This window comes from Siphateles boraxobius, unplaced genomic scaffold (genome assembly GCF_051911475.1).
Source record: "Siphateles boraxobius isolate OS27281-9 unplaced genomic scaffold, OSU_SipBor_1 9, whole genome shotgun sequence".
Lineage (NCBI taxonomy): Eukaryota > Metazoa > Chordata > Actinopteri > Cypriniformes > Leuciscidae > Siphateles > Siphateles boraxobius.
The window spans coordinates 30108417-30132747 of record NW_027509219.1 but is presented as its reverse complement, the minus strand read 5'-3'; the positions used below and the strand labels follow the sequence as shown (position 1 = coordinate 30132747).

The following is a 24331-nucleotide window of genomic DNA, read 5'->3' as shown; positions in this document are numbered from 1 at the left end:
TTTAAATTATAATAATATTTCACACTATTGCTTTTTTTCCGTATTTTTGATTTAAAAAAATGCAGCGTGAGCATAAGAGACTTCTATAATAAATATTAATAAAATCTTTTGCTCCAAACTTTTGAACCCTAGTATACAGGAAATTAACTCTTTTGTGTAAGTAAATCAATAAGTAAATGGCTATGTTTAAGATAAAAATGCATGTGTATGATTTATGTGTGCCAAACTATTCTCACTCACTTGTATTCCTCCTCATCTTTAGAGTTCTTCTTCAGCTGATACTTCTTGGACAGATTCCTAAAAGACATACAAAACAGTATTTTAATGGTGTCAATATTTTATGTTACAATATTTTCTACTATTAAACAACAATAAGCAAGCCGTTTGTAAATTAATTTTGTTTGTTATACTGCCAATACTGGCTCAACCAATGGTGTGAGTTTTAGGGTGGGACTATCTGTTTGTCCAACCGATGGAGGAAGTGTTTAGTCGTCATTTTTGGTGAAACTGGTGGTACATAAATTACACATTTTAAAGGTACACTGTAACTTTTCCACAAAATAATAAAAAAATTGAATGAGTCAAAACCTCATCAATCCTTGTTCCAAAACATGTTTTTGTCTTACCCTGATTCACTATCGTAATATTACTATCACTATCGATAAATATTTATATTATAGTGCTTATATCATACATCACTTGCCCAAGCGTTTCTCGTTAGATCCGTAAATAGAGAAAAGTTGGTCACCGCCACTTTGACGCATGTATGGTGTAGTGGCAAAGGTAAGTTGACACAACGGGTGGAAAAGGTTGACATGCAGACATGACGGACACACTAAATCTCAAACCTCTGGGAATCACCCGTTTAAAAAAAATGCAGAAAAGAGGAGAGTCTGCTGGCAAAAAGAGAACATGACAGAGCTCGTAATAAAACAAGGATCAACATTAGCTTGGCTTTTCAAAGATGGCGAGAACTGAGGAATTACAAAAATGTTGTAAAAGCGATGGCGTTTTTAATACTCAGCTGATGAGTGAGGTATTTTATTGAACAGATAAATTGCCTTATGTAGCTCTCTAACAGAGGTCATTGTAAAGTATTATCTATTGTGTGAAGGGTCATTTCATTATGGTTGTTGTAGCGCAGTGCTGGAATTTATTTTCAAGGACGTACCATGTCTAGTCAGCTTGAAATCCTTTCCATCTAAACTGGTCATATCTTTTAAGCCTAGTAGTGAATGTTTTATGAGCAGAAGGACAACCATATTCATTTGATGAGTCGAAGCACAACCAAAACAATGTTCTTCTGCAAAATGCATGCAGTTTTGTTTTTTAACCATTAGAGGGCCAAAAAGATACTTAGTGTAAAAAAAAATTAGTTATTATATTATTATAAATTAATTAATTTACATCCTCTTTGTTATAAAAAACAACAAATTTAGCAAACATTTCTTTCACAAAAAAAAAAATACTATTGCTTTTGCAGAAAGCAAGGCAAACTAAAACATTTTACTATTTCAAAGGTGCCTTTGTATCCCGGTAATTTGAATGAATGAAATTGTGCATGTCAATGACAAATAACATCTAATGGTGCTTGTGGTGCAACGCGAGGCTGTGGCGCAAACAAAAGCTAATATTGTCACCATCAGAATAATCGTGTCATCCCACTGAACAAGGCATCGGATTCATGAGGCTGACCTTTGTCAATCAGAGTGGAAAATTGAGTACAGGATGACGTCAAATGACACAGTAAAAACGGGAAAATCATTGCTTTATGTATGGATATTATGTGATTAATTTCAAGAAGGCCTTTAAATGGCTTAAAATCAATTATGATGGTGAGAGCGCATGCTGACGGTGCCGCCCCCTCTATGCTTTTTCCTGCAGCTTTCCTTCACTCTATCTCTCCCTCTCTCTGCACACACCCAACGGTACCTCCCAGGAGTCTGACGTGTTGCTAGGCAGATCACCATCTTGCAGTTTCTTGACAAGACCACACCGATGCAGTTGCTTTATTGTCTGCTAGTTTCCCTACGATCTGCCTAATGGGCTTCCCTATGAGTCAATATGTGACGGCAAATAGTAAAAAGGTTAACAAAGCCATAAATAAATAATCCTCATTAGAATAACCCAACCCAGCGGTTTTCAAAGGACTATTATTCCTCGGCCAGACAGATCCATGTCGATGCAGTTTATCTGCTAACATGTGCTTAGCGCTTAATAAATCTTTCACCCACGGCTGCGATCTGAACAAAAAAAAAAGCCTCTGGGAGATGTTGTGAATTAAAGACTCTTTCTTCAGAACAAAATACAGTCTGGCACACTTCTTAAAAATAACAACAATGCACGGATTGAGCAAACGGCCACATAAAGAGGATTTACTCTTATGAGATCAGAACATGCAAACAGAAAGGGCCTGTTTGGTGTGCGTCTGGTCAAATCGGCGAGCTCCAGCTGTGGGGTTTATTATAAACGCTGAGGTTTCTCTGCGTATGTCTTTGAGCAGGAGCGCAGATGATGCTGGTAAGTCATCCAGTATCCTCAGGGTCAACCTATCCAGTGGAAACTGCTGCTTAATAAACTTCCAAGATGCAGTCAGGAAGAAATATTACAGCATCAGTGGTGGATAATAAAAATGTAGGTCAGAACTGTGGAAACCCAGTATCCATGGCAATACACATTGGACATGTGACCTGTTTAATGTTTGTTCTCACTGACATAATACCTTGTCCTCATATAACAGCATCTTTATGAACATTTGCCATTTAATGTGTATCATATGTTATCCAGATATCGGGCATATTCAGACTTAACTAATCAATTCTGACTAACAGTTCAGTACTTTGCTGATGTAGTGATATATCAATCTGTGAGGATCAAAATTAGTATTTAATTCACCGGATTATGCAAAAATAGAGAATGCAACATGGTTATTGAATATATTACTTTTTTAGTGAATTATGATAATTATATTATAATATATAAAATTACTGTGATATAAGATATTTGTTACACCGCTCATCCCTACAAAACTAACACATTTAGTTTTCAGAAAATATTATCGATGTGACTGATAGTATCAGATGATAACACAAAAACTTGAATTGAGCTAGATAATGATCCTACTGTCTTTTGCATTTGAAGTCATTTTATAATGAATGAACTTAGCAACATTAACAGTGTTATTGAACTGAACTGAAACAACATTGAATCTGAATTGAACCAAATAAAAAAATGTCTTCAGCTGAGCTTTACAGCTAAAAGTTGTTTCAAAACTGATGAATTTTGTAACAAAACACTGTTATTTTCTTGTTTATTACAGTGAAACTGCGGTTTATACATTTGTTTTTGTATAAAGCGCTTAATAAATAAATGTGACTTGTATTGATATTCAATTTGAGCAACTAAAGGATAATAACATGACCTTATGTTAATAAGATCTACAAATATATGAGTTACAAATCTTACCTGATCTGTTTGGCATAGCTCAGTTCGATTTCAGACCGTTCCTTCACAAACTTAGTGTAGCGCTCCAAAAACTCAATGCCCCACTGAGTGTGTTTCTCTAGATTATCAAACTGATCCTGCAAAGGACAGCAAAACAACAGACTGAAAGTTAACATATGAAGGACTGAGCATTTAGAGTGTCTCACGTTCATATCATTTACAAAATATGAAATATCAATGAAGGTATAGTGCCAACAGAACACTTTTGGAGATAAAAAAGTATAGATTTTGCTTTGATGGATTTGATATAACTATGAAAGAGGACCCAAAGGAGGGATATCAAGTCCCATATAATTTCATGAGTTTGCAGTATTGTCTGACATTGGCAATGAGTCAGATCCATTATTCAGCAGTGCTAGCCCTCCAGCCGTAATGCTTATCACTATATACACAGTACAAACTTCATCCATCACAGAGCATTTAACCTGTTTTGAAACCTATTAACCACTAGGTTACTGTTACAAAACATATTGATCTGAATCTCCTGTGAGTACCATAGTATAGCTTTTAAAGCATTTGTACGTTTAAATAGACAATTTTGAATAATGCTCAAATTATTACTTATTAGCCATCCGACTGATATTTTTATCCACAGTAAAATTTTATTGTCTCTGTGTTTTTATGAACAATGACTTAAACTGTGATCAAATATTTCAGTAACATTTTCGTTTAGGGTCCTTTAGGATTTTAGCCATGTACCTTATTCTGCATGAGCATATTCAACATCCCTTAATCCTGCCCAATACCTAAATTTAACAACTACCTTACTAACCACTAATAAGCCGTAATTAGGGGTTTATTGAGGCAAAAGTCGTAGGAAATAGTGAGAATTGGACCCTGATCTAAAGTGTGATCAATATTTGTATAGTTGTCTGAGAAATTAAAGCAGTTTTTAAAAATCAATAACTTATCCCTAAACTTAAATTATTGTCAAGTACAAGGAGCATTTTGTCATACTATTGGAAAAATGCATTCATTTATTGTTGTAGCTTTTAATTAAATGAAACAAGAATCTGCCGATTCAGATGATACGACTTCTGACATTTAACATCCATTAGCTTGGTTTTAGTCCTGTAAATCCTTTTAAAATATCACCCTTGTAATATTTTATGAAGAATTACAGCTTCTACTGTCACCTGAGGAGGGTGGTGGCCACGCAAGATGATTTCACCCCATAACTTATTTCTAAATGGTTAAACTGATGATGTTACAACCCACCCAAATTCCCTGGTCACTCCTACACATATTAGAACAATTTGAGATTAGGTGGGTCCTGGACTGAAATTATGAACCACTAGGCTATACAACCCTGAATATTTTATCCTGTATGATGGTGTTGTTACTAGGTAAAGGTCCCATGATGTTACAGCTAGCTTGCAAGGACCAGAAATTATTAGAAAACGCTAAAATATTAAGACAATATAATTCCATAATAGAAGCTGTAACATGTGGTGCAACAATACAACACTGTTATTTTGTTACAGACACATTGCAACATCAAAGCTGAGAGAAGACATGCCTGGGAATAACCTGTGCACCTGCTCCAGCCTCATTCACTTGTGGTTAGGGACAGCATTAGCACAGGATTATTGCCATCTAGGGTATTTAGTCAACGCTGATGACTAATAACTGCATTAAACGAGCGTCAGGGAGCATGCATTTGCTCTCATTCAAATATCTGGACGTGCATGCATAAAATTCATGGATAAATTCGTAAAATGAAAGATTCCTGTAACAGTGGCTAGAATTTGCGGTCTGAAACACTGTAAAATGGGCGATGCGCTGGGCTATTATTCCATCACGAATGGGCATATGCATGTTACTAATGGAGATCTTAAACATTTTGTGCGCTATATTGCTTAATATTTTGTGAGATGCATTCGCCTCAATGCCTCACGGCGGTACTCACCCACAGCTCCGTCCCCCAACTGCAGCTCATGGTTTCAAGGCAGTTCCTCCGCGATAATCCTCTGTTTGAATGCATGCGTGATTTTCGCACAGGAACAGCTTTCAGATATAAAAAATAATAATACTAACTGGTCTAATACCAGTGTTTACCGTCAAGGATTTGTACCTCGATCGGCGAGACCGTCCGTTTTCACCTCCGCATTCTGTAAATTGCCGATGAAAACTGGAAATGAAGATAATGCCTTGTGTACTCCTGCATTCACGCGCCTTCAGAGAGAACTACACGGCCACGCGCAGAGCGGCACGCAGCAGCGACAGAATCCACCTCAACAACACCAGTTACTCGCAGACAAACTGCTAAGATGTGTGTTTCAAATATGTGGAGAATTAAGGATAAAAAGAAAAAAGAAAGGGGAAGGACATTTAGAAATCTTTTCTTTGAATGGCTTTTCTTTCATTTCTTTATTCTTTTGTCCTGGACCAGGTGTGAAAAATAGGTTTAATTTTTACTAGTTAGTTCTAACGTTAGTTTATATAGTGCTTATTTAGTGTGCAATGTTGCTCTTCTAAAATAAAGAAAAATAGTCAAATTAATGGACAAAGAAGTTTCGAGAAAAAATTCAAGAAAATATTTTTTAACAGTACTTGGGTTAGTAACAGTACTAGATTAAAATAGTTTTAATAATAGTAACCTCTTGAAATAACCTCTTGAAGTATACCTTGAATAGTAACCTCAGACCGCTTGAAGTAATTTTATGGAGCCTTAGTTAAAAACCTTGGTTCTAAAGGAAACATTTCATATAATATTTAGTGTGTCATTCAAGATACCTGGTTATAAGCTAGGTATTTGAAAACCAAGTTCATTTAGTAACCAGCTGCTATTTGGCGTCGAAATAAAATAACACGCATTAAATAAAATAATATCAAAATACTTATCCAAAATTCCCAGTCATTCATGGAGATTAATAGTACATAACACATTTTTTCCTTACATATATTTTTCCTTATATTTTATTATCCATTATTAAGTTGTTGTTTTTTCAAAACAAGTACTTTAAAAAAAATGCAGAGACCCTTAAAAGTCTTTTATGCGGACTTTTACTTTAAAAAATAAGTGTTTTCTTCAAATGACCAACTTCCTGTTAGCAACCAGGCCTTGTGTGACAACGGTTCCTAGGCAGGATTTGTTAGCGGTATACGCAGTTATACAGTTCATACAAGTATTTGTGATCATTTTTATTTAGCTAAAGTTAAATAAAAAACGACATTCTGTGACAGCGCTCCGAGAACTAATATAATGCAATAAATCGTTCGACACTTAGCTACCGTTAGTTCAAAAGTCATATTTTCAACGCATCGCTAGCTAGTCAGTTTATTTTTGTGTGTGTTTAAAAGTCACAAACCTTTTCAAGATGAGCGAACAGCTTAAATTTATCGTTGAACAGCTGAACAGGGAGCCTTTTAAGAAAAACTTAAATCTCATTACTTTCGATTCTCTGGAGCCTATGCAGTTACTGCAGACTTTAAATGATGTGCTGGCGGAAATTGATCCAAAGGTGAGTCAAAATTATCTTTATTATTACTGGTGCACAATATATATATAAAAATAATATAATATAATACATAAGCAGTACATAACAGTATTCTTTATGTATTACATTACATTTCTATTACAGAGACTGGAGTGCTTTGCATAAGTTACCTATCTGTCAGGTTTATTTGGATGTGATGTCTTCCCAATAATCAGCTGTTTATTTGTTACATGTTAATATCCATGTATATTTTGTTTCAGCAAGCCCTCGATATACGTGAGGAAATCCCCGAACAGACAGCCAAGAGAATGTTTACTCTTTTGGGGATGCTGAAATACAAACCGCCTGGAGGAATAGCTGAAGTGTAAGACAGAAATAGTGAAAAACGAGTATGTAACAGTGCACAAAAAATGTATAGGTATTGTATATACAGAACCAGTGAAAAATGTGCATTCCTCAACAGAAGCAGTTTTCGTCAGGGTTTGGTGGCAGGCAGTAAGCCTGTGGTGCACCCCATCTTGCACTGGCTGTTACAGAGGATTCCAGAGCTGAAGAAGAGAGCGTATCTGGCCAGATTCCTCTTCAAACTAGAGGTTCCTGCTGAGTTTCTCCAAGATGATATCATTGCTGAGACCTACAACCAGGTATGCCTACTGAACATATGGCTTGGCTTTAAAAAAAAATGTTTTTAGATTCTATTCTATTCTCTTCCATTTTATTTCCATGACTGTACCCTGTTAGTGTACGTATCTCCTATAGATTCTGTTTGTGCATTGCAATATGCATTGCAAAAAATGAATATCTTCCTCAGTTTTTTTGTCCTGTTTTCCAATACAATTATATAAACATCTTTAAATCAAGATGTATTTACTTGAGATGTAGATGTAAATTAAGTCTTCAAGAATTGAAGTGGGTTTATACTTAAAACAAGAACAAATACGTCAAGTATATTCCCTTTGAATTAAGTAGAATTTTCTGAGCCCATTGGCAGGATATAAGTTATTGTTTAAACTCACTTCATTTTTTACAATTTAACAGAAAACAAGACTTTAGTTCATATTTTATTCATTTTGCATCTCAAGTAAATGCATCTTGATTTAAGACTCTTTAGAGATTTGAACTGGAAACAAGGCAAAAATACTGAGGAAGAACATAACAGTGTGATCAGAAGTGTTGCTAATACAACTCATTGTGATTCTCCCTGGTTCTTCAGTTTAGTTCTTAAAATCTCTTGGTCTTAAAAAGGTATTTTAAAAGGTAGCAGTGAATGAATACTGTATTCCATTAAATCATCTCATGGTGACTTTATTTTTTGTGTGCTTTTCAGTTGTTTTCATTCTATTGTTTTGACAGTATGAGGAGCTGGTGGAGGGATTCAAGAACATCCATAAAGAGTGTGAACAGCTGAAGAGCTCAGGTTTCTCCACCGCTGACATCCGGCGGGTAAGAAAGCCTACATTGCCTAAGTCCCATCTGGTCATGTAGTGTTTTGCATTATATATACAATAATAATGTGTCGCTGCAGGACATTGTTGCAATGGAGGAGGAGAAGGACCAACTTATCAAAAGGGTGGAGCGTCTAAGAAAGAGGGTAATGAACTAAAATCCTATAGAATCTGTATGTGAAACTAAATAAAACAATGGAATCGCATCTGGAAATACATTTACAGAGAACTATCAAAGTGAACTGCTGATGTCACTGTTTAAAAGGTTTAAGCTGCCTTCAAACATTTGTGTATGATTGTTGCATTATGCCCCCTAGTGGCAGTTGCACAGAACTTTCACGTTGGTCCTAAAGCAGCCTTTGCCTTTCGCTTCTTCACCATGGTAAAATGTAGGAATAGCGAATGTAAGCTTCTGATAGAAAAATAAAGGATATGTTTTTGGGCTAATCAATGTAAAAATTTAAGACTCTTTAATTAAAGAGTTTAATTATAAGAACATAGAATTTAAGAACAAAAAATTAAATGTATAAAAACATAATTATTCATAATCATAACCAGCCATTTTACTGGAATAGTGTTTAAATACTAACATTTTAGAGAAAAAATAAGAGTAATTCTCACTTTGTTCATCATTTTGACATCACACCCAGTCTGGCAGTCGCGTACGGTCTAGCCAAAAAAGTTCTGATATTTCAACACATCCGAAAATTCCACATACGCATATGATTGTACCTCCTCACAGCTCCCAAACTGAAAAGGAATGACAGTCTGTCATTTGTCGGAGATGATAAGGTGATAGTGAAAAGATGGCATAATAGGAAACTCCATATAATGCATGTTAGCAGGTTGCACCCACAGAATTTGGACAAAAGCTATTTTTGTTTGCATAATTATTGATTGGTTAATAGTTTAGCTAATTTGGTATTGCTTTCAGCTGGTAATTAAAGTATGTAATAAAAAATGTTCTGTAATACAAAAACACATTTAAATCCATTTCATTCACAAAATTTGCACAGAAAATGTGAAAAATCAGTGCTGATTCTGTTTTTCGTGATGTTCTTCCACTCCACTAGGTGGAAGCAGTGTCAAACCACCAGCGCATGCTGGAACTGGCCAGACAGTTGAGAGTGGAAAAAGAAAGAGAAGAGTCTCTTGCTCATCAGAAACAGGAGCAGAAAAACCAGGTAGAGCCAGTCTGAATACTTGCACGAATACATCAGTTTGTGTGTTCATGTCTGAATAAACACATTGGAGCTCCATTACCTGTTTTCAAGCAATCACTGTCTACTGGACATTCTGATAGCATAGACTGTGTTTTGTCTCTGGCGTAGCTCTTCCAGGCAGAGCAGAGACTGCAGAGATCTCATATCCAGCTCAAAGACTTGCAGCAGGCAGCCGCAGACGAAAAGCCAGAGAGTAAGTTGTTATACTTGATGACACCTGTCCCAGAATAACTTAAGAGTGTTCTTGTTGTTAGAGCTAGTCGTGACAAAATGCAATGGTCATGGGTTCGATTCCCAGCGCACACACATACAAATTAAATATAAATAGGATTATTTTAAACAAAGCTGACTTTTTATTTATAAAGTATGTACTATGTATAAATTATGGCGATTTGCCGACTTTTTTAACCTTTTGTCATTTGTACCTAGTTTTGTGACCCTTTTTCAGTCGTTTATTCCCAGTGTATTTGTTTTTTACTTTGTGACTATTTCTTGTGGTCGCACATTGCAAGTTTCAGAACTCCACACACAACAGATTCTTTTACATTTACTGAATCTTATTACACTCTCACTGCAATAGACAAGCGTCTATCCCTTTAGAACATACATGTGATCCTAAACCACAGGCCTCATGAAGAGACTTGAGGAGGACATCAAGTTCAACTCCTACATGGTGTCTGAGAAGCTGCCCAGAGAGTTGGAGAACATGAGAAAGGTGGTGCAGTACCTACAGAAGGTGGCATCTGAGCCGGCTATGGGACAAGCAGAGCTGAGGGAGCTGGAGGACAAGGTCAGCCTGTGCACATGGATTTAAATATTAATGTTAAAGTTCAAACTTTAACAAACACTGCTCTGTACGGTTGAGTATCATTGTTAAATTTTGTTTTTTTAAGGCATTTTTTAAAAGGATTTCGGAAGAACTCTCTTATGTTCAGTAAAATACAGTAAAAACAGTAACATTTTGAAATATAATTACAATTTAATATCATGTTCTATTTTAATATATTTAAAACTACAATTTATTGCTGTGATGGCAAATATGAATTTTCAGCATCATTACTCCAGTCATTGCAATGTCACATGATCCTTCAGAAATCAAACATTTCTTATTATTGACAACTGATATTATTATCAATATTTTCAGCATCTTTGATGAATAGAAAGTTCAAAATAACACTTATTTGCAATAGAAATATTTTGTAGTAAATGTCTCTTACTGCAATTTTTGATAATTTTATTGTGTCCTTGTTGAATTAAAGTATTTTTCTTTGAAAAAAGAAAACCCCTTAACTCCAATCCTATGTAGAAACAAAATGAGTCTTTTGTTCATTAGATCAGAGAAATCAACACAGAGATCAACCATCTGATTGAAAAGAAGATGATGCGTAATGACCCAATGGATGATAAACTCTCTCTGTTCAGACAGCAGGTTAGATGTTATCTCTCTTTTTCCCTTTTCTCCACTATGTGACTTTAAAAGTTTAAACAGGTGGTGTTCTTCACAATTAACCTGATTGGTCAAGTTTATTTTGTTTTGCAGACTATCTTTTTTATTCATGCAGGGTTGAGTAATGTGTGATTTAGTGTTTGCCCCTTAAGCCTTTTAAGCCCAACGTGTCCAGAATAGAAACACAGGGTATAGGTGACCATGTGACCTCTGGCCCAGAGTCCTGCACGTATGTGGGTGAACTGCTAATATTTTATGTAATGGGTGGAATAATATTTACGTGGTCATTTGCGGTGTGGTAATGAATAGGCATGGGTGGACTGCGGGTCCATTAGCCAAGACTATTTCGACTCAATTTGTTACCCACTGGCAGCTACTTTCAAATGGTCCCGTGCTTATTTGTGTTCACGCTGTGCAGTCTAAAGAACGTCAAAGGTTTCTAATTACAATGTGATTTGCGGCGTTGAGGACAGCGTTCACGCACTGCAACTGAAGTGATTGACAGCTTCAGTCATTAAGGGAGGGCTCTTTGCTGGCATTCTGTTTATAATTTATTTGCAATTTGAATAAAAGGTTAATCTTTCATGCCGCTAAGAGTATCAACAGCCACGTATACACTGCAGAGTTTCAGGAGAGACAGCCGCATTTCATTTCAGAGTTAATTTTCTAAAATAGTCCTGATATTGTTTAGCAGTAGGCTCATATTTGGTTATATACTTATAGAGAGCACATATAAATACGCGCATTTTTTCAAAATAGTCTGTACTATGGGCAGATTGTTCACATGATGTAAGCAAAAGTTTTGTATTGTTTACACGACGGATGCACTTTCTCATCTTTTTTTCTTTTCTTTTAATTATTACCATGTTGGGCTGTGTGTTTATTTTTTCTTAAATGCATCAACTCATAATGCTTAATGTTGGTTTGATTGCTTGTGTTAAATTTTTGATTTAATGTAGGTACGGTTCAGATCGTGGTCTTTGTCAAACTGGTCTGGTCGGGTACGGAATTAAATTAGTGCTGTTGTCAGATAACGGGTCGTGTGCACGGTTAAATACTGCTGGTGCGGGGCAGGTGCAGGTTTACCTAACAGGACCCGTGCAGGACTCTGCTCTGGCCTTCATAACTGTAATGGAGAGATGATGCACTTTGTCCTGCGAGTCTTTGAACATGAAAGAATGTTTGATGTTCTCTGATTTGCTAATACAACAGTGTGCATTTGTTTCATATGTAATTGCCAGATGTCTATTATCATAGCCTATTACATGGCTCTCCAGAATACTTGATTCTGATTGGTCAGTCAAATACTTTTGTATGACAACTAGACTGTATAATTGACCTTTGTCCCAAACAACTGATCTTCCTACACACAGTGGTTTCTTAAGGTCTATGGGGCCATTCACACATAATGAAAGGCAGGGCAGTGGATAAATAGCAAGGCATAGAGACATGTTTTTTTAAAAGTTGAACTTATTAATTTGAGCGCTTAAAAAAAGTGTTTAAAAACAATGTAAAAACAGCACAATGGAATGCAAAAAAACACATTCTGTGTGAAGGTCCCCTAATGCCACTAGTGAGAATTCTTCTAATTTAATTTTTTTTTTTGACAAATTACATTTGTTTATCAGCATCAATATTGCAAATTTGCTTATTTTATTAATGACCTAGAAATATTGCAGAATCTTACTTTTTTTTCTTTGTTGCAACTTTTTTATGAATATATTTATATTATAAACTTTTTTAAAAATATTAGTACCATATATATATATATATATATATATATATATATATATATATATATATATATATTCAGGTTGAAATTTGCGTTTCACATTAAATTTCAAAAATTCTCACGTGGGAGACAATAAACCAACAAAAAGTTATAAAAAAATAATAAATGTAAAATGCAATGAATTTGTTCTCTAAGGCTGCTATTATAGTCCATAAGAAGGAAACCAAGGTGGAGGAGTTGCAGGAGGCCCGTGAGGAGCTGGCAGCTGTGGAAAGAGAACTGAACATGAAGAGCAGTCAGGCACGAGAACGGGGCGGAGCAGAACTGATCCGTGGAGATGAGGTACTGAACACATACAGCACAAAGAAATGCCGCTGCTCGTGCATCAGGGTTTATCTGCTTCTATATAGAAATATTACAGTATTTATTATATTAAAACTTCTCTGTTAACCAGGTTTTTGGCAGAAGAGAATGCCACAGCCGACTTATTTATTCTCTCTAGTCATGTAGCACTGATCTAAAGAGGACCTATTAGGCATTTTTACATTTTCAGCTTAGTGTGTAATGTTGCTGTTTGAGCTTGAAATATATCTGCAGAGTTACAAAGTGCAAAGTCACTCCAAAGAGAGTTATTCTCTATATCTGTAAGCACTCTTTCTGAACTTCCTAAAACACCTTGATTGTAGTCTTGAGTTTTCTTCCGGGAATGTATACAACAGAATATTCTTAATTATTCCTGCCTAAGGCATATGCAAAAAAAAGGCCGGCGAGACCTTGTTGAGTTGTGTTAGTAGTGTGTTGAAACTCATGGTTAAGGGGTATGACATTACTGAAACAAAGTGGATGACCATTTTTTTTTGAACATCCAAGCATGAAAACATTCTGGTAGACCCCAAACACAAAGTCAAGATTTTGTAAAAGGGCAGTCGTGGCCTAATGATTAGAGAGTCAGACTGGTAACCCGAAGGTAATGGGTTCGATTCTCAATATACTGGCAGTAAATGACTGAGGTGCCCTTGAGTAAGGCACCTACCCCATTTGCTTCCTGGGTGCCACAGCAAAATGGGTGCCCACTCCTCTGGATGTGTGTGTCCCAATGTTTGCAGTGTGTCTGTGTGTTCACTACTCACTCCTCCTAATGTGTGCACTAACTTGCATGGGTTAAATGCAGAGGACATATTCCGAGTATGGGTTACCATACTTGGCCTTCACATAATATGGCCTTTTAAAAAAAAAGTTTTATAAAAAGCCATCTTGCCAACAGTGAATTACCCCTTTAAGCAGCACAGCTCCGATAGTGCAGGTGACAGTTACGTCAGTTGGCCTGAACTTTCTCACACTGGCCTCAGAGCCAGAGCTGTAATAGTTTTTCCCAGGATATTTCCGATAGCAACTGTCAGTGATGAACAGGGCTGTGTCTGTTTCTGAGACCTGTGAACTATCCTGTCCTCACTTTTTGCTGTCTGTCTGCATTTTATTTAACAAGCAGACGTTCCATTCCCTGTCTGCCCTTTGGCAGAGATATTGGCAGGGTGAGCAGATAGAGCGGCACCCTGGCTAAAATAGCCTCCATCCCTCCCCCAATTGTAGACTTCCTGCGATTTTATCAGCCTCCCCACGATAACGCTCTGTCCATGGTTCATCCAACTGTAAACAGTAGCAGCCAAGTGATGGATAGCTGAAACTATAGAGGGAGTGTGTGTCTGTAGATGTGCAAGTCTGAGCTGCTGAAATAGACATAATCAATGGATGGTCAACTTGTGGCACAAAATACAAGGAAAAAGAAGGGAAGAGAATGGCTTTTGGATCAGTGGGAGACCCATCTATGACCCAAATTAACCAGATAGATGAATCTGATATATATGCAATACGTTTTATGTTGAATTAACAGAATGCTTTTAAAAATACGCAACAGAACGTGACATATCACAAACTTTGCAGTGTCCAAAGACATTTTGCATGCTCAAAGTCTAGTGTGACCACAGCCAAAAACCCTAAAATGACCCTTAAAATAAAAAAAATTAAAACTTAACAGCTCAAATAATACACAAGTTTAAACAGAATAATTCATATAAGTGCTTTTATGAAAGTATAATAAGCTTCACATTTCTTATTTTAAATCCTATGTTCTTCCATTGTAAAGACCTGGGTATACTTCTTTTTGCGCGTTCTCACGTACAGTTGAGCGCGCAAGCCTTTCAAAGTATACTCCTTTGGCCGTGAGCGCGGAAAGACACGTTCGGCACGTGCACACTATCTAGTTGACATTGTTTTCAAACGCTCAAGTCACTCGCACACACGCTTTTGTACGCGCATGTGCGACATCCATGAAACCCTCCTGAAATTACGGCCGGCCGAGGTATACTTTGGGCTTAAGTGTCTCAGAAGTAACCTTTTTATAAAGACAACGAGGGATGAAGGGAAATAATTTTTTGTGGTAATCAGCATTACGCAAAAAAATGCTGTCATTTGAGCTTGTATTTTAACTGTAAACTTGTATTGAACCTGCAATAATGCATTTAAATGCTCACGTGTTACTGTTTTGATCGTTTGTGATGATGGGACTTGAGAACACATCACAGCATTAATCCTGCTCCCCTCCCAAATTGCTCCAACCTTGTCTGCCCTTGCTGTCTCAAAAAACACAAAGCATAAACTCTCACACACAATCTCTGAATGCCCCAAGTGACATACGGCACATTGTGTGATTTCTGAGTTTGCTCTCTGGTGCCTCTCAACATTTATAGCCATTGGCAGTACTGACAGAAGAATAGCCTGAGCGAGTGAGCTGCCAGATGAAGATGTTTTTTATCCCCTCTGGCTGCATGCCTGCGGGCTCAGGTTTCTTGTGTTGCGATCCACTGAGATGTCCCAGTGCCACCCTGGTTTGCCCCTTCTTCACACCCCCTCATTCCTCATAGCTGTTTTCTCTTAGAGATTCTCACCTTCCTCTCACCTTACCAGATACTGAGCCAAGGCCACAATGTTCCCCTGACTTTGTCTCATTGCAATCCTCAGCCCGTACATGCACATGCACCTCGGGTGGTGTGTGTGTGAATACCATTTTCCTATGTGAGATGACAGCTTTGCTCTGTTTGCAGTCATTAGTGAGACACAGTCACTCAACCAGGGCTCATTGTGTTTGTGATCTGTGTTGATCCTGTCTGAAATATCCAATGTCACATTTTCTCTTTGCACAGCAGATTCTTTTGACCCTGTTGAATGAAATTGGATTTCCCTTTTTTACTTATTGACTGTCCATGTTATTGTATACATACAAGTATTCACTGTACAAAATGTACAATTCATAGCATTTACAGTATTTTGTTTTTAACACGTAGGCCTAGTTGACATGAAATATACCTGCTTTTGGGACTATCTGCTGTGTGACATGCTATACTTCATGTAAAACTCCTTCAAACTGCATTTGGCTCAGTTTTTTTTAAATAATAATAATAATTCAATGACCTAAAATTAAACTATGATTCATTGAGAAACTACATGAGTGCTTATGTTTTTAAAAACTAGTTTGTCACTCCACAGGACCATTTAAAATTAACTAGCGATGGAAAAGGGAAATTAAAAATTGTGGAAAACTTACATGAAATGAGGATTCCTTTTACATTCATAAATTTCTTTACCTCACATCTTGATAAAGAAAAAATATTATTTTAGTAATTTTTTGTGGATATTTTCCATCTTTTTACCAGCTTTTTATTTATTAAATTTTTTTTTGTATTTTTCTCATTGCCCCTTTTCCTTATTGTGTTTTATTTTTACTATAGTCTTTTTTACTGGTGTTTTCTTTGCTTTTTTATTGTCCTTTTTCCATGTCTTGATTAAGGTTTTGATTTTTCTGCCTGTGTTTCAGTTTAAGCGATATGTAGCCAAGATGCGTGGCAAGAGCAGCACGTATAAGAAAAAACGTCAGGAGATTGCTGAGCTGAAGGCAGAGTACGGTGTTCTACAGAGGACTGAAGAGATCCTGAGAGAACGACACACAGCTGGACAACAGCAGCTGGTAAGCGCACATTATCCATCATTCTATTGCTCTCTCTCCTTAAGGCCTATAAACATTCATACTTTGTTCAAACTTTTTTGAACAGACAAAAATCAAGCCAGGCCAACCTTGCTTTTCTTATTACAAATTTCTGTCATTTGTAATTATTTGAATTTCAATTTAATTTAAATCCACTTCCTTGCATTGAAATTAGAATCTGCATCCTCTTTGGTACATTAATTCAAATTAAATTAAAATTCAGGGATTGAATTTCTCTAAATGTTGATAAACCCTGCTTAACGGCCACCTTTGTTCTGCTTACATCAATAATGTTTTAGCTTGTGTCTATCAGCGTATCATTTCAGCATTTTATACGCACTGGTACATAATCTACCTTCCCTGTACCCATCCCTGTCTTTACATATTGCATTAATGTTGGAGTTAAAGCACCTTCCTGGAAATGACTTCACACCTCTGAATCCTCCCTGCCTCTGACTTTCTGAAAGCCCATTTGACCCAGAAAGGCTGAGCTTGGGCTATTTGTGATCACGGCATTTGCTCCCTGTCTGCGTCCTATGCTGTTATTTTTTGAGTAGGGGAATTTTCCCTCTCAGTTTTGCAGTTGGTTCCATGAGCCTGGGCCACAACCACCCATCCCCCCTTCCCCCCACTCCCCCTTGGCACCTTGGCAATTTTTTCCCCCTCAGATGGCTTGGGCATCAGTCAAACCCCTGCCAACACACTTGTTCCTGTCATGTGCAAAGTGCATCTGTATCAAGAGCATTACAAATGCATCAGCCAATAAAGTATATCCTCACAACTTGTGTAAGTAGTGTTCCTAGAAATCAAGGACTGACAGGTTTTTTATATGATTTGTACCACTGTTGTTCTTCTCTATGTTCGTCTCATTGGCCACGTACACAGTCCAGTTAAATTCGGTTGTCAATTCACCTTTTAGTGCTTAACCCTGCTCTGTACACACACACAGTTCAGTAATTTACGGGAGTGAAATTCGCTTTCTACAACCGAATTAACTCCCGAAAAATGCAGGATTCTACACAGTGTACAGAACTGAACTGAACAACTAGTTGTTAATGACGTATTTTAAAATGCCTCAGAAATTTTTGTTTCTTCTTTATGTGGGGTGCTGGAAATTACAGGGAAAGCTGTATGAGGCGCGACTCCTTCGTGTTGCCAGAAAAACAGAGAACAAGAACAAGCCCACAATAAACCGAAATAAATCCAAAAGCTTTATGCTGAAAATAAGATACCATGAGCCAAGTTTAAACAATACGGTATGGTGGCTGAGAGAGCCCACAACTGAAGAAAACGCATGCAAATTGAAAACCTCCCAGCAAATTAAGAAAGCTTCTTCATCAGTTGGACAACACATGTGCTGCAAATACTCACAACGCAACCAAATACAGAAACGCACTACAAATACCCACAATGCAACTAAATACAGAAATGTGCTGCAACGTTTCACAGTTAATTGTATATTATGTCAGATCATTCAGGCTAATAATATCCAAAAGGCTAAGGAATCTTACGATCAGGATGTTAAAATAAACTAAAAACCCCATGTTTCAGGTCATCGAGAACCAGGTTCGTCACTTGTTGGGGTCTATATGTAGTGTGTCTATATTTGTTTGAGTTGTGAGTATTTGCTGTGCGTTTATGTATTTGGTTGCCTTGAGTATTTGCAGTGTGTTTCTGTATTCGTTTGAGTTGTGAGTATTTGCAATGTGTTTCAATATTTGTTTGCGTTGTGAGTATTTGCAGGCATTTATGTATTTGGTTGCGTTGTGAGTATTTGCGGTGCGTTTCTGCATTTGGTTGCGTTGTGAGTATTTGCAGCGTGTTTCTGTATTTGGTTGCATTAACTGTGTTGCATTGCATAGCTACCAGCCAGAATACCCTAGCAACCCCTTGCAACGACCTGGCAACCACCCAGTTAGAATCTCCTAACAACTGCATAGCAATGCCATAGCATAGCATCCACAGCCACCTAGCAACACCTTAGCAACCATCCAGAAACCTAATATTTGCATATTTAAATTTCCCTGACTAGTCTAACATGTTTAGGAGATGAAGGCAAGTTGAGTTTAGTCAGACTGAAATGTCAAAATGTGATTTGTCTTGTAATCTTCCCAGGATATAGTGCTCAGCACATTTCTGTCCTATTATAAAACCCATGGCCGTTAGTTTCGGCTTGACCTGTGAAGTTCCCTCCGTACCCTGAGAATAAAGTGCTTTGCACTGCAATTTGTGGCTTTGAGTCCTGACTGTCTGTACAGACACAACCTGTCAGAAAGAGCTTAACCATGACACTAGCCGTGCACAAACACACCATTCTTCGAAATCTGCATTACATCCAACTTTTGTTATCACAAAGAAATAAAGAGATGTATGAATAACATGAAACGGCATTGACAGTTATTTCAGATTTCATAATATCAGAGGAACTCTCTTCACTCTGCACTCTCTGAACCAATGATAACATAGGTAGCCAATAGGGATTTTTTCTTTTAGCTATTTCACTTTATTAACAAACTGAAAACAGAGCGGCTATAAAGTTTTCAACCGATTTATGAATACGACCGGAAAATTAACATTCCACTTCACATTGTCCAATGAAATTTCAGCTTGTTGTGCTACATCACGATTGGTTTGTGTATTATACATGACAAATGGACATATGGTCCGCAGTTCTCGATTGCTTTTGTAAACTAGACTGTGTGGTCACAGTTATGAATTTGCAACTACTGACATAAACTCCTTGTCAAAACCAAATGAGGCCAGGGCAGTCAAGATTTTAGAAAAACTAAAAAGCCTTTATTTATTCATGCCTATAACATTTTTAAAAACATTCATATATCTGCATATAAAAGAGTGCATAGTGGTTATAGCAAGCTTGTCAGAATGCCAGTCTGTCAAGTCTGAAGCAAGATGCAAAGCCATAACAACTCATTGCAATGACGTTTTAGACGTCTGACGGCAGATACGTAATAATAAACAGGAATTTTATTTTTATAAACAGGAATGCCCCCTAACCCCCAGCCGCCACCCCCCCCCCCCCCCCCCCCCCCCCCCTGGGGCATTTGTTATGTAAGTAAATACGGCCAATTATGAATTCATTATAAGTTTGTTGCTACAAGGGTTGGCTAACATGGTTCAGATCTTGCTTGATTTGTGGGCTGAAATTATGCAGCTCGCAGCTAAAATGTTATGAAGTACCACTGATTGGTTACCTTATGCAAATAGTATACTCAAACTGAGAAACATTTCTGTTAAGTAATCTAATCAAACTGACAAGGTGAATAAACATTTGTTCTATTTATGCTTTGTTTGTGTTGATGTGTTCAGCAATCACTAGAGGCTCAGCGGGGGATCTCAGGCTACAGTGATACTCAGGAAGAGCTGGAGAGAGTCTCCGCTATCAAGAGCGAGCTGGACGAGATGAAGGGGCGAACGCTGGACGACATGTCTGAAATGGTGAGCTGGGCCAAGTACATGAATACAAACTGCAACCATTCTGAATTCACTAAATACCATATAATAACAAAATATTAAAACTGTGTTTCTTCAACTGACTTTCATGTGAATGCATGTGGTTGTTTCTCTCTCGGATCATCATCTCTCATGAAGATTTGTGTTTATTTAGGTAAAAAAGCTGAATTCAGTGATAGCACAGAAGAAGTCTGCTCTATCTCCACTGATAAAGGATCTGAGAGCTCTGAGACAGGAACATGCGGTGAGTGTTTAGCGTCAAGCAAGATACTGGAGATACAAAGCCATTTGTTTCTCTCCCCCATACTGAGAATCACTATCAACTACAAAGAGCCAATCAGCATATCAGCTCTGTCAGAATTATATTCTCTTTTTTGTTTTGCTTGTTAAAACAGGAGCTCGCTCCAGAATTTGAGCAAAAAAAGGGTCAGTATGACACCTGTTCTGCAGGACTGGAGAGCAACAGATCCAAACTGGAACAGGTACTCTATTATGGGGCTCAACCAGGGTTTGTAGAACATTTACACTAAATTGAGAGTATATTTTAAATGAAACTCCTTAGAATGAATTCGAGACTTGGAGAATTATAATTATAATTTGAATTCAAGAAAGTAGAATTAAAATGCAAAGAAAATTAAAGAAAAAATTCTCTGTTTAATTCCGCATTTAACTTTTAATTGTGAATAACTCATAAATATTTTATTATACACACAAGATCTGAGGCATTTCCAGAAACATTAGATTATTTTAATAATTTAATATATTGTATGGTGATAGTAATAATTTAATTTACATTTATTTATAATAATTATATATAATGTATTTTAGATTGATATACATTATCTATAAAATTTAACTTAACTTTTTATTAAATACAGTGAAAATATATATATTTCATTATATAGAACTAATAACTTTCATTTAATAGGTCATGGTGGAAAATGCTGTTTTTCAGTTAATATTGAAAATTTTCAAAATGGAGCCGAATTATATATATATATATATATATATATATATATATATGGATAAAATTATATTTAATTAATAAACTATACCATTTCATGATAAATATAAATTTTAATTATTGTCATTATCATACATAATGTAATGTATGCACCATCGTTAAGATAATTCTTTGGGGGGTAATTCATACTGACAATTTAAATGTATAGTTTTTTATGTATTTGTATTTGGATGGCTAAACAACAAAGCAGTTTTATATCTTATATTTATTTTAACTGCAATTATTCCTCTCAGTCCAATTCAGATTCAGGTTCAGCATCCTGCGTGGCCAATGCGGTTCAAATTCCAAAAATAGCTATTATTAAATTCTTGCCTAACCTTGGTCTCATCTTGTCTGTTTTTTAGCATCTAATGAAATACATTTTGGAATATACTTAGATGAGCAGAGCAGACAGTGATTTAATGTCCTGATGTTATACAGGAAGTGAGGACACTCAGGGAAGAGACTGCACAGGAAGAAAGCCGATATCATCACATTAACTGCATGAGAGAGGTAAAACCCATTTTCCTCTTAGACATCAGAGATTTCCAGTCATGTTGTTTTCTCTCACTCTTCCCTCTGCCTCTCCTTCACAGATTATTGAGAGTCAAATGCAGAGAGCTGTAGAGCAGAGTAAGATCAATCAGTCAATGGACTTACAGGTGCGGAGGACGGCTCTCAGGTAAGAAACTGAAGATATATCTGCTATAGAGAAACCTCAAAGCTCCAGTGGAAAGACAGACATGCACAAACACATGAATTCGTGCTTCATAACTGATAAACAAATGATCCCTGAGAGACTCTTTTGAGCTCGCAGCTCTCAGCATGCCTGCCTGCCTGCCTACTGCTCAGAATGTTTTTTTTTTTTCTCACTACTTTTGTTTCAGCTATGCTTCAAGTATCTATTCACCCATTTTTGATCTATACAGCCTACACATTTGAAAGGTTTAGCACAATTTCTGTTAAATGTTGAAGTGGGCGGTAGCCTTGTGGTTAAGGATTTCAGCTGTTAACACAAAGGTTGCAGGTTCAGTGTGACTCAGGAATTGGAGAATTGCTTTAATCATAAATCATAAGTTCTTTTGATAAGATTAGCGCAATGAAAGTATATTTGGATACCTGCTCAATAGAAAGTAACTAAATGTGACATTTAAAAGGATTGTTCACCTAAAAATGAAAAAACATTCTGTCATAATTTCTTCGCCCTCATGTCGTTTCAAACCTGTATGATTTTATTTTTTGTGTAGAGCAAGAATAATAAATTGTGTAGAATATATTTGAGAGCAGGATCAGTCAAGCTCCAAAACATAAAAAGACCCAAAAAAGTATTGTAAAATTTGTCAAAATGACTTAAGGTTTTGGAAGACTTGAAAATGAAAATATATTTATTTTTATATTACTGTATTTTACAGAAAATAAGTAGCACCTGACAATAAATCGCACTGTGTCAAAATTGCATTGTTGAGAGAAAAACCAAAAACAGTTATGTCTGGTAAATAAAACGAAACGTTTACAAACATACTCTACAACAAATCCTTTCAATTTAATTCAGAGCAGAACAGGAATGAAAAAATAAGTATAAAACAAACATAAATTCTAGTGGCATTTATTATAAACAACATTTATTGTAAATGCCTTAACTAATTTAGTTAAAGCAAAACTGAAACTTCTGGCGTGTGGGAAATGCACTACACAAATAAACTTCACATACTTCTCTCATTCGGCACAAATCCAAATGTGTCTGCAAATGTATTCTGGAAAATTCAGAAAGTATATTTGGAACACTATAAGAGTGAGAACACGAAGACAGAATTTGTTAAATGAACCAAAACAACTATTCCTTTAAGGAATCATTGTCTATCCTTCCCTTGCAGAGAGAAGTACATTTCGAACACAGCTGAGCAGGAGTCCTTGGGCAAGGTGAGGAAGACCGTCTTTGACCATCTGTCAAACCTCTCTGACTCATAACTTGGTTCCACCAGATCGTTCACTTGTCTTTATCTCATCTGTCGGGCTCAACTTGGTGTTAGTTAAGAGTGTGGGGCCTGGCCTCTGACATATTTCGGCTAAACCGCATGGAGCATGCGATCAGTGTCATGCCACATCGTGCCAGTGTTAGAACAAAGCTTGTATAATCATTGCCCTGATGTCCAACCAGTGGACCACCCTCTCAGCATGGTGGAAGGAGAGACGACGGTATGCCAAGGTCTCCCATAACTGCCCGTCCTGCCCTTTAACTGTTTACTGCTGCAACTTAACAAGCTTTCTGAATCCATGAATTACACCAGATTTGACTGCCGGCACATGGGTACAATAAATTGAATGGCTCAGCAAAAATGTTGAAATTCGGATAAGGTATCGTGGGGTCAGGTTTTCTGCACCAACCGTGCTATGAACATATGTAAATTATTGTTTTTATCTCCAATTTGCATCAGAACATTCAGCACTACACGTGTTTTTTAAAGCCGATGAACATTGTGTCTCTGTGGACTCTTAGGTTCTACGTCAGCAGGTGAAGCAGGTGCGTGAGAACCAGGAGCCCAATATGAGACAGATGAAGATGTGGAAGGACCTGGAGACGCTGTTGGAGTGCAAGAAGCAGTGCTACCTCAAGGCTCAGAGCCAGGCGCCTATTGGGCACGTCATCCAGGATGTTGGCAAGGATATGCTAGTTCTTTGATGCCATTACCCATGTAAAAGTTGTCTTTCTGGTCTTTAATATATGAATAATAATAATAACAATATATACATAATATATATATATACAATTGTTTGTATATTATGCATGATAAAGCTGCATATTAATATGCATATGTGCTTTCTAAAGTAAAAGAAATCTCTGAGAGTTGTCTGAGTAAGAGTGTTCAAAGCTGACACACTAACTTCCAACAAGTCCCTAGTCTCAGTTTTGACACGTCTTTAAGAACAGAGCTCCTGTCTATGTGTCCGAAGATAACGCCTTACAAAGTGCTACACTTTGGATGCGCCTGTGTTCCAAGTTATTTTGGGAAACAACAGCCATGACCT

The 24331-nt window shown here is 36.9% G+C and overlaps 2 protein-coding genes across 10 annotated transcripts in view; one reads left to right on the top strand and one right to left on the bottom strand.

The window, feature by feature from the left end:
* The window catches only part of fnbp1a (formin binding protein 1a), a 34059-nt gene extending 28359 nt beyond the window's left edge, over positions 1 to 5700 (bottom strand). For 3 of the 9 annotated variants that reach the window (XM_077224235.1, XM_077224242.1, XM_077224236.1), the window contains exons 1-3: positions 5414 to 5698; positions 3466 to 3581; positions 241 to 297 (exon numbers count right to left, since the gene is read on the bottom strand). In XM_077224235.1, the coding sequence (XP_077080350.1) occupies positions 241 to 297; positions 3466 to 3581; positions 5414 to 5488 (248 nt within the window). In that variant the 5' untranslated portion in view covers positions 5489 to 5698. Of the gene's footprint in view, positions 1 to 240; positions 298 to 3465; positions 3582 to 5413 lie in introns of all 9 variants that reach the window. The other 6 variants (XM_077224237.1, XM_077224243.1, XM_077224240.1 and 3 more) reach the window with 4 other exon arrangements.
* Positions 5701 to 6550: 850 nt separating this feature from the next.
* ift81 (intraflagellar transport 81 homolog) lies at positions 6551 to 24147 on the top strand. Its single transcript, XM_077224233.1, has 18 exons — positions 6551 to 6968; positions 7205 to 7308; positions 7408 to 7588; positions 8298 to 8387; positions 8470 to 8535; positions 9463 to 9573; positions 9721 to 9805; positions 10239 to 10402; positions 10946 to 11041; positions 12987 to 13133; positions 16663 to 16812; positions 20158 to 20286; positions 20456 to 20545; positions 20697 to 20783; positions 21746 to 21817; positions 21901 to 21986; positions 23179 to 23224; positions 23802 to 24147. Exons 1-18 carry the CDS (start codon positions 6825 to 6827, stop codon positions 23982 to 23984), a joined length of 2031 nt encoding a protein of 676 aa, XP_077080348.1. The 5' UTR covers positions 6551 to 6824; the 3' UTR covers positions 23985 to 24147.
* The last annotated feature ends 184 nt before the right edge of the window (positions 24148 to 24331 follow it).

What these genes read in the sequence shown, in the direction of transcription:
- ift81 (XM_077224233.1), top strand. Translation starts at nt 6,825, where the DNA reads ATGAGCGAACAGCTTAAATTTATCGTTGAACAGCTGAACAGGGAGCCT. An exon ending in TGGAGCGTCTAAGAAAGAGG is followed by an intron (nt 8,536 to 9,462) that starts GTAATGAACTAA and finishes CCACTCCACTAG; the next exon opens with GTGGAAGCAGTGTCAAACCA. An exon ending in ACAGATCCAAACTGGAACAG is followed by an intron (nt 20,784 to 21,745) that starts GTACTCTATTAT and finishes GATGTTATACAG; the next exon opens with GAAGTGAGGACACTCAGGGA.